This window comes from Manihot esculenta, chromosome 7, assembly GCF_001659605.2.
Source record: "Manihot esculenta cultivar AM560-2 chromosome 7, M.esculenta_v8, whole genome shotgun sequence".
NCBI classification, from domain to species: domain Eukaryota; kingdom Viridiplantae; phylum Streptophyta; class Magnoliopsida; order Malpighiales; family Euphorbiaceae; genus Manihot; species Manihot esculenta.
In genome coordinates this window covers 24,632,386-24,642,684 of record NC_035167.2, presented here as the reverse complement: position 1 = coordinate 24,642,684, position 10,299 = coordinate 24,632,386, and the positions used below count along the sequence as shown (strand labels likewise).

At 38.7% G+C, this 10,299-nt stretch overlaps 1 protein-coding gene across 1 annotated transcript; it reads right to left on the bottom strand.

Annotated features, from left to right (window-relative positions):
- Positions 1 to 744: 744 nt before the first annotated feature.
- LOC122724001 (exopolygalacturonase-like) lies at positions 745 to 3,110 on the bottom strand. The gene is made up of 5 exons (XM_043958151.1): positions 2,985 to 3,110; positions 2,787 to 2,897; positions 1,965 to 2,480; positions 1,658 to 1,825; positions 745 to 822 (listed from the first exon to the last, which is right to left on the bottom strand). The coding sequence occupies exons 1-5, from the start codon at positions 3,108 to 3,110 to the stop codon at positions 745 to 747; spliced, it is 999 nt and encodes a 332-aa protein (XP_043814086.1).
- Positions 3,111 to 10,299: the final 7,189 nt, after the last annotated feature.

Genomic DNA, 10,299 nt, shown 5'->3' with positions numbered 1-10,299 from the left:
GGTATCTCAATGTAACCCAGCTATTCTTGCTGTGTTGGCTAGCTTTTGCTGGCGCCACCAACGTTCCTTCCACTTGAAGATGCATGGCACCCTTGCAAGGGCCTATCAAATCCACCACGCCTAAAAAGTACTTCCCTTTTGGTACCACGACTTTGCCGGAACCCGCTGCTGCACATCCCTCTTTCCACGCACTCAATAAAGCCTAAAAACGAAAACGGGAATGAAAACCTGGCCGCAACAATCTAGGAAATACCGTCGCGATATCGAGAATCGAATTTACTTCCATACCTTAGTGATATCCGATCCTGCCTTGGCACCATATTTCGTGACATCAAAGGTATTGGGCAGAGCTTCGCTGGTAAAAGCAAACAGCAACAACAGGTATACTGTGCATACATGTGCCTTGGAACCCATGTCTCTCTTTCAAAGGCGCTTCCTCTCTTTCGATATCTATAGCTTATATTGTTTCGTAAATGTTTGTGAATTTCCCCTCCCCCGAAAGGCCTTTTATATGTCAAGTGGCTCGTTTAATTTACTCAAGGTTTATTACAGGCTGTAGCATTTTCACGCATTCCGTTTTCTGTTTTTCCTTCTTTTTTGTTGCTTTAATTGTTTTAGGCGAAAAAGGCTGCGTGCGCTAGCCTGCAACTAACAACTACAACCTGCGCACTTCTCTCCAAACATATTGTTTTATACTGGAACCCTATATAACTTGCGCAACAACCTTTTCGTACTTCCGCAATTCTAGTCGTGTTGGACGCGGAAGGATCGGTGTTGCCGCACCCGCAATTCCTTTTCTCGCGCGTGCATACGCACTGTTTTCTGACAAGTACAAGAAAAAAAAAAAAGAAAGAAGAAAAGAGGAAAGAAAAAAAAACTTACGGCATCTTTTCTCTCTTTTCTTGAGTGAAGACACACCGTAATATTTTATGCGTACTTTATTTCAGCGTCGACAATATATTCAGCTTCGGTTGTAATCATTTTCTTTTAAATGGAACGCAGCAAAAAGAAAAAAAAAAAAAAGAAATTCACAAGGAGCTTTGTAGCACATTTCGTCTCCTTACAGCGGTATTATTATTTTTTTTCGTCGATTCCTTAAAACACAGTTACATTAGGAAATAAATTACGCCAAAAAAGCGAAGACAAAATTTTGGAGCAGACTGATATATATATTTTCTTCGAATTATATTGCGCTAATTAAAAAAGGAAAAAAAAATTTTTGAATTGCAATATTTTAATTATGATGGTAGGGCTAGGATTACAGGAAATAAATATCGTTTTTGATTTCTTAATTTCGAATTATAGTTTTTAATTAAGAAATGAATCATTCTGAACTTCGATAAAGTAAAATTCTGATACAATTGAATTATAGCATTTTAATTTGAATTTTGACAATTAAATTAATAAGTTCATTTAATAAATTGACTTTTTTATTTCATTTTGCAATTTTTACGATTGAGGTCTTAAAAAATTATTTACGTACTGTTAATATCAGTTAAATTTGAACTAGTTCATTTAAATTTGAAAAGTTGAAGAATGAATTGCAATGTGCAATCGAGAAATTTTCTCCATTTATATAAAGAATCAACAAATGAGTGCATTAGCATCCTCCCGGAATCAACTTTCCTATAATCCTAGGCTTAACATTTGTACAAACAGATTTTGCAGATCCCTTAGATCCGGTGTACTTGAGGTTAACGTTAGAAAGCACAATGTCCTTGCATGGTACGCTGCTGCTGCACGTAATTTGAACGGCCGTGGGCGTTCTTGACGATCCTTGAATATTCTTGAAGCTGACGTCGCTGATTTGAACTTTTGATGGCTTCTGAAAAAAGGCACAATATTTTAGTATAAATGTATTCTTCTAGCCAACATCACACAACTATATGATCTCCATGAATAAACATTAATAATAAAAAAGATTCCCCTTTTTGGTTGAAAAAAAATGAAAATTAAAAAGTTACCTTCCGATTGCATAGGTTCCATGGGCAGTACATTTGATCTATAATGATGGGATTGCTGACGTTCTGCATGACGATGTCCTCGAAATGGATATTCGACGCAATGCCACCATACAATGCGGGCCAAGTCTTAATTCTCACGCCATTGTCAGTGTCGTATATTGTGCAATTCTTTACATAAATTCCGGACACAGGTTCTTCCTTCTCGTACTTTCCTAAGCTTCCAACACTAATGCCATGCCCGTGTCCGCACCTTACATTTGTGATTCGTACTTGCTTGCTCCCCTGGCCAATGGAGATGCAATCATCACCGGTGACAATGTTTGAATTAATTATGTTGATCCCCTCCGATCGTCCAATGTGAATTCCATCGGTGTTGAGACTATGTCCCGGGGCTTTCACTGAAAACCGCTGGAAGGTGAGGTTTTTGCTGCCGAGGACATTGACGTGGAACTGCTTGCTATCGATGGAAGTTACGTCCTCAACTATGCTGTTGGTGACGAAGTCAAACCGTAGGTTCTGGTACAGTTTTGATACAGCAATTACGCAAAGAAAACATTATTAGTATTGCTGCCATGAACGGGTCTATGAATGGCTGTTGTTTTGTAAAGTAGCATTCGGTTTTGCTTACAATTGGAAGTGGTGTCTTGCATCTGTCGCCACAGTGCGCTCGCTCCCAAGCAATTTCTCCTTGTCCGTCGAAGGCCCCGCCACCGGATACCGTTAATCGGTCCAGGTATCTCAATGTAACCCAGCTATTCTTGCTGTGTGGCTAGCTTTTGCTGGCGCCACCAACGTTTCCTTCCACTTGAAGATGCATGGCACCCTTGCAAGGGCTATCAAATCCACCACGCCTAAAAAGTACTTCCTTTTGGTACCACGACTTTGCCGGAACCCGCTGCTGCACATCCCTCTTTCCCACGCACTCAATAAAGCCTAAAAACGAAAACGGGAATGAAAAACCTGGCCGCAACAATCTAGGAAATACCGTCGCGATATCGAGAATCGAATTTACTTCCATACCTTAGTGATATCCGATCCTGCCTTGGCACCATATTTCGTGACATCAAAGGTATTGGGCAGAGCTTCGCTGGTAAAAGCAAACAGCAACAACAGGTATACTGTGCATACATGTGCCTTGGAACCCATGTCTCTCTTTCAAAGGCGCTTCCTCTCTTTCGATATCTATAGCTTATATTGTTTCGTAAATGTTGTGAATTTCCCCTCCCCCGAAAGGCCTTTATATGTCAAGTGGCTCGTTTAATTTACTCAAGGTTTATTACAGGCTGTAGCATTTTCACGCATTCCGTTTTCTGTTTTTCCTTCTTTTTTGTTGCTTTAATTGTTTTAGGCGAAAAAAGGCTGCGTGCGCTAGCCTGCAACTAACAACTACAACCTGCGCACTTCTCTCCAAACATATTGTTTTATACTGGAACCCTATATACTTGCGCAACAACCTTTTCGTACTTCCGCAATTCTAGTCGTGTTGGACGCGGAAGGATCGGTGTTGCCGCACCCGCAATTCCTTTTCCTCGCGCGTGCATACGCACTGTTTTCTGACAAGTACAAGAAAAAAAAAAAGAAAGAAGAAAAGAGGAAAGAAAAAAAAAACTTACGGCATCTTTTCTCTCTTTTCTTGAGTGAAGACACACCGTAATATTTTATGCGTACTTTATTTCAGCGTCGACAATATATTCAGCTTCGGTTGTAATCATTTCTTTTAAATGGAACGCAGCAAAAAGAAAAAAAAAAAAAAAGAAATTCACAAGGAGCTTTGTAGCACATTTCGTCTCCTTACAGCGGTATATTATTTTTTTTTTCGTCGATTCCTTAAAACACAGTTACATTAGGAAATAAATTACGCCAAAAAAGCGAAGGACAAAATTTTGGAGCAGACTGATATATATATTTTCTTCGAATTATATTGCGCTAATTAAAAAAGGAAAAAAATTTTTGAATTGCAATATTTTAATTATGATGGTAGGGCTAGGATTACAGGGAATAAATATCGTTTTGATTTCTTAATTTCGAATTATAGTTTTTTTAATTAAGAAATGAATCATTCTGAACTTCGATAAAGTAAATTCTGATACAATTGAATTATAGCATTTTAATTTGAATTTTGACAATTAAATTAATAAGTTCATTTAATAAATTGACTTTTTTTATTTCATTTTGCAATTTTTACGATTGAGGTCTTAAAAATTATTTACGTACTGTTAATATCAGTTAAATTTGAACTAGTTCATTAAATTTGAAAAGTTGAAGAATGAATTGCAATGTGCAATCGAGAAATTTTCTCCATTTATATAAAGAATCAACAAATGAGTGCATTAGCATCCTCCCGGAATCAACTTTCCTATAATCCTAGGCTTAACATTTGTACAAACAGATTTTGCAGATCCCTTAGATCCGGTGTACTTGAGGTTAACGTTAGAAAGCACAATGTCCTTGCATGGTACGCTGCTGCTGCACGTAATTTGAACGGCCGTGGGCGTTCTTGACGATCCTTGAATATTCTTGAAGCTGACGTCGCTGATTTGAACTTTGATGGCTTCTGAAAAAAGGCACAATATTTTAGTATAATGTATTCTTCTAGCCAACATCACACAACTATATGATCTCCATGAATAAACATTAATAATAAAAAGATTCCCCTTTTTGGTTGAAAAAAAATGAAAATTAAAAAGTTACCTTCCGATTGCATAGGTTCCATGGGCAGTACATTTGATCTATAATGATGGGATTGCTGACGTTCTGCATGACGATGTCCTCGAAATGGATATTCGACGCAATGCCACCATACAATGCGGGCCAAGTCTTAATTCTCACGCCATTGTCAGTGTCGTATATTGTGCAATTCTTTACATAAATTCCGGACACAGGTTCTTCCTTCTCGTACTTTCCTAAGCTTCCAACACTAATGCCATGCCCGTGTCCGCACCTTACATTTGTGATTCGTACTTGCTTGCTCCCCTGGCCAATGGAGATGCAATCATCACCGGTGACAATGTTTGAATTAATTATGTTGATCCCCTCCGATCGTCCAATGTGAATTCCATCGGTGTTGAGACTATGTCCCGGGGCTTTCACTGAAAACCGCTGGAAGGTGAGGTTTTTGCTGCCGAGGACATTGACGTGGAACTGCTTGCTATCGATGGAAGTTACGTCCTCAACTATGCTGTTGGTGACGAAGTCAAACCGTAGGTTCTGGTACAGTTTTTGATACAGCAATTACGCAAAGAAAACATTATTAGTATTGCTGCCATGAACGGGTCTATGAATGGCTGTTGTTTTGGTAAAGTAGCATTCGGTTTTGCTTACAATTGGAAGTGGTGTCTTGCATCTGTCGCCACAGTGCGCTCGCTCCCAAGCAATTTCTCCTTGTCCGTCGAAGGCCCCCGCCACCGGATACCGTTAATCGGTCCAGGTATCTCAATGTAACCCAGCTATTCTTGCTGTGTTGGCTAGCTTTTGCTGGCGCCACCAACGTTCCTTCCACTTGAAGATGCATGGCACCCTTGCAAGGGCCTATCAAATCCACCACGCCTAAAAAGTACTTCCCTTTTGGTACCACGACTTTGCCGGAACCCGCTGCTGCACATCCCTCTTTCCACGCACTCAATAAAGCCTAAAACGAAAACGGGAATGAAAAACCTGGCCGCAACAATCTAGGAAATACCGTCGCGATATCGAGAATCGAATTTACTTCCATACCTTAGTGATATCCGATCCTGCCTTGGCACCATATTTCGTGACATCAAAGGTATTGGGCAGAGCTTCGCTGGTAAAAGCAAACAGCAACAACAGGTATACTGTGCATACATGTGCCTTGGAACCCATGTCTCTCTTTCAAAGGCGCTTCCTCTCTTTCGATATCTATAGCTTATATTGTTTTCGTAAATGTTTGTGAATTTCCCCTCCCCCGAAAGGCCTTTTATATGTCAAGTGGCTCGTTTAATTTACTCAAGGTTTATTACAGGCTGTAGCATTTTCAACGCATTCCGTTTTCTGTTTTTCCTTCTTTTTTGTTGCTTTAATTGTTTTAGGCGAAAAAAGGCTGCGTGCGCTAGCCTGCAACTAACAACTACAACCTGCGCACTTCTCTCCAAACATATTGTTTTATACTGGAACCCTATATAACTTGCGCAACAACCTTTTTCGTACTTTCCGCATTCTAGTCGTGTTGGACGCGGAAGGATCGGTGTTGCCGCAACCCGCAATTCCTTTTCTCGGCGCGTGCATACGCACTGTTTTCTGACAAGTACAAGAAAAAAAAAAAAGAAAGAAGAAAAGAGGAAAGAAAAAAAAAAACTTACGGCATCTTTTCTCTCTTTTCCTTGAGTGAAGACACACCGTAATATTTTATGCGTACTTTATTTCAGCGTCGACAATATATTCAGCTTCGGTTGTAATCATTTTCTTTTAAATGGAACGCAGCAAAAGAAAAAAAAAAAAAGAAATTCACAAGGAGCTTTGTAGCACATTTCGTCTCCTTACAGCGGTATATTATTTTTTTTTTCGTCGATTCCTTAAAACACAAGTTACATTAGGAAATAAATTACGCCAAAAAAGCGAAGACAAAATTTTGGAGCAGACTGATATATATATTTTCTTCGAATTATATTGCGCTAATTAAAAAGGAAAAAAAATTTTTGAATTGCAATATTTTAATTATGATGGTAGGGCTAGGATTACAGGGAAATAAATATCGTTTTTGATTTCTTAATTTCGAATATAGTTTTTTAATTAAGAAATGAATCATTCTGAACTTCGATAAAGTAAAATTCTGATACAATGAATATAAGCATTTAAATTTGAATTTGACAATTAAATTAATAAGTTCATTTAATAAATTGACTTTTTTTATTTCATTTTGCAATTTTACGATTGAGGTCTTAAAAATTATTTACGTACTGTTAATATCAGTTAAATTTGAACTAGTTCATTTAAATTTGAAAAGTTGAAGAATGAATTGCAATGTGCAATCGAGAAATTTTTCCTCCATTATATAAAGAATCAACAAATGAGTGCATTAGCATCCTCCCGGAATCAACTTTCCTATAATCCTAGGCTTAACATTTGTACAAACAGATTTTTGCAGATCCCCTTAGATCCGGTGTACTTGAGGTTAACGTTAGAAAGCACAATGTCCTTGCATGGTACGCTGCTGCTGCACGTAATTTGAACGGCCGTGGGCGTTCTTGACGATCCTTGAATATTCTTGAAGCTGACGTCGCTGATTTGAACTTTTGATGGCTTCTGAAAAAAGGCACAATATTTAGTATAAATGTATTCTCTAGCCAACATCACACAACTATATGATCTCCATGAATAACATTAATAATAAAAAAGATTTCCCCTTTTGGTTGAAAAAAAATGAAAATTAAAAGTTACCTTCCGATTGCATAGGTTCCATGGGCAGTACATTTGATCTATAATGATGGGAATTGCTGACGTTCTGCATGACGATGTCCTCGAAATGGATATTCGACGCAATGCCACCATACAATGCGGGCCAAGTCTTAATTCTCACGCCATTGTCAGTGTCGTATATTGTGCAATTCTTTACATAAATTCCGGACACAGGTTCTTCCTTCTCGTACTTTCCTAAGCTTCCAACACTAATGCCATGCCCGTGTCCGCACCTTACATTTGTGATTCGTACTTGCTTGCTCCCCTGGCCAATGGAGATGCAATCATCACCGGTGACAATGTTTGAATTAAATTATGTTGATCCCTCCGATCGTCCAATGTGAATTCCCATCGGTGTTGAGACTATGTCCCGGGGCTTTCACTGAAAACCGCTGGAAGGTGAGGTTTTTGCTGCCGAGGACATTGACGTGGAACTGCTTGCTATCGATGGAAGTTACGTCCCTCAACTATGCTGTTGGTGACGAAGTCAAACCGTAGTTCTGGTACAGTTTTGATACAGCAATTACGCAAAGAAAACATTATTAGTATTGCTGCCATGAACGGGTCTATGAATGGCTGTTGTTTTGTAAAGTAGCATTCGGTTTTGCTTACAATTGGAAGTGGTGTCTTGCATCTGTCGCCACAGTGCGCTCGCTCCCAAGCAATTTCTCCTTGTCCGTCGAAGGCCCCGCCACCGGATACCGTTAATCGGTCCAGGTATCTCAATGTAACCCAGCTATTCTTGCTGTGTTGGCTAGCTTTTGCTGGCGCCACCAACGTTCCTTCCACTTGAAGATGCATGGCACCCTTGCAAGGGCCTATCAAATCCACCACGCCTAAAAAGTACTTCCCTTTTGGTACCACGACTTGCCCGGAACCCGCTGCTGCACATCCCTCTTTCCACGCACTCAATAAAGCCTAAAAACGAAAACGGGAATGAAAAACCTGGCCGCAACAATCTAGGAAATACCGTCGCGATATCGAGAATCGAATTTACTTCCATACCTTAGTGATATCCGATCCTGCCTTGGCACCATATTTCGTGACATCAAAGGTATTGGGCAGAGCTTCGCTGGTAAAAGCAAACAGCAACAACAGGTATACTGTGCATACATGTGCCTTGGAACCCATGTCTCTCTTTCAAAGGCGCTTCCTCTCTTTCGATATCTATAGCTTATATTGTTTCGTAAATGTTTGTGAATTTCCCCTCCCCCGAAAGGCCTTTTATATGTCAAGTGGCTCGTTTAATTTACTCAAGGTTTATTACAGGCTGTAGCATTTTCACGCATTCCGTTTTCTGTTTTTCCTTCTTTTTTGTTGCTTTAATTGTTTTAAGGCGAAAAAAGGCTGCGTGCGCTAGCCTGCAACTAACAACTACAACCTGCGCACTTCTCTCCAAACATATTGTTTTATACTGGAACCCTATATAACTTGCGCAACAACCTTTTTCGTACTTCCGCAATTCTAGTCGTGTTGGACGCGAAGGATCGGTGTTGCCCGCACCCGCAATTCCTTTTCTCGCGCGTGCATACGCACTGTTTTCTGACAAGTACAAGAAAAAAAAAAAGAAAGAAGAAAGAGGAAAGAAAAAAAAACTTACGGCATCTTTTCTCTCTTTTCTTGAGTGAAGACACACCGTAATATTTTATGCGTACTTTATTTCAGCGTCGACAATATATTCAGCTTCGGTTGTAATCATTTTCTTTTAAATGGAACGCAGCAAAAGAAAAAAAAAAAAAAAGAAATTCACAAGGAGCTTTGTAGCACATTTCGTCTCCTTACAGCGGTATATTATTTTTTTTTTCGTCGATTCCTTAAAACACAGTTACATTAGGAAATAAATTACGCCAAAAAAGCGAAGACAAAATTTTGGAGCAGACTGATATATATATTTTCTTCGAATTATATTGCGCTAATTAAAAAAGGAAAAAAATTTTTGAATTGCAATATTTTAATTATGATGGTAGGGCTAGGATTACAGGGAAATAAATATCGTTTTGATTTCTTAATTTCGAATTATAGTTTTTTAATTAAGAAATGAATCATTCTGAACTTCGATAAAGTAAAATTCTGATACAATTGAATTATAGCATTTTAATTTGAATTTTGACAATTAAATTAATAAGTTCATTTAATAAATTGACTTTTTTTATTTCATTTTGCAATTTTTACGATTGAGGTCTTAAAAAATTATTTACGTACTGTTAATATCAGTTAAATTTGAACTAGTTCATTTAAATTTGAAAAGTTGAAGAATGAATTGCAATGTGCAATCGAGAAATTTTCTCCATTATATAAAGAATCAACAAATGAGTGCATTAGCATCCTCCCGGAATCAACTTTCCTATAATCCTAGGCTTAACATTTGTACAAACAGATTTTGCAGATCCCTTAGATCCGGTGTACTTGAGGTTAACGTTAGAAAGCACAATGTCCTTGCATGGTACGCTGCTGCTGCACGTAATTTGAACGGCCGTGGGCGTTCTTGACGATCCTTGAATATTCTTGAAGCTGACGTCGCTGATTTGAACTTTGATGGCTTCTGAAAAAAGGCACAATATTTTAGTATAAATGTATTCTTCTAGCCACATCACACAACTATATGATCTCCATGAATAAACATTAATAATAAAAAAGATTCCCCTTTTTGGTTGAAAAAAAATGAAAATTAAAAAGTTACCTTCCGATTGCATAGGTTCCATGGGCAGTACATTTGATCTATAATGATGGGATTGCTGACGTTCTGCATGACGATGTCCTCGAAATGGATATTCGACGCAATGCCACCATACAATGCGGGCCAAGTCTTAATTCTCACGCCATTGTCAGTGTCGTATATTGTGCAATTCTTTACATAAATTCCGGACACAGGTTCTTCCTTCTCGTACTTTCCTAAGCTTCCAACACTAATGCCATGCCCGTG

What these genes read in the sequence shown, in the direction of transcription:
- LOC122724001 (XM_043958151.1), bottom strand. Translation starts at nt 3,110, where the DNA reads ATGGGTTCCAAGGCACATGTATGCACAGTATACCTGTTGTTGCTGTTT. An exon ending in ATTTGATAGCCCTTGCAAGG is followed by an intron (nt 2,481 to 2,786) that starts GTGCCATGCATC and finishes AAACTGTACCAG; the next exon opens with AACCTACGGTTTGACTTCGT. An exon ending in GGAACCTATGCAATCGGAAG is followed by an intron (nt 1,826 to 1,964) that starts GTAACTTTTTAA and finishes GCCTTTTTTCAG; the next exon opens with AAGCCATCAAAAGTTCAAAT.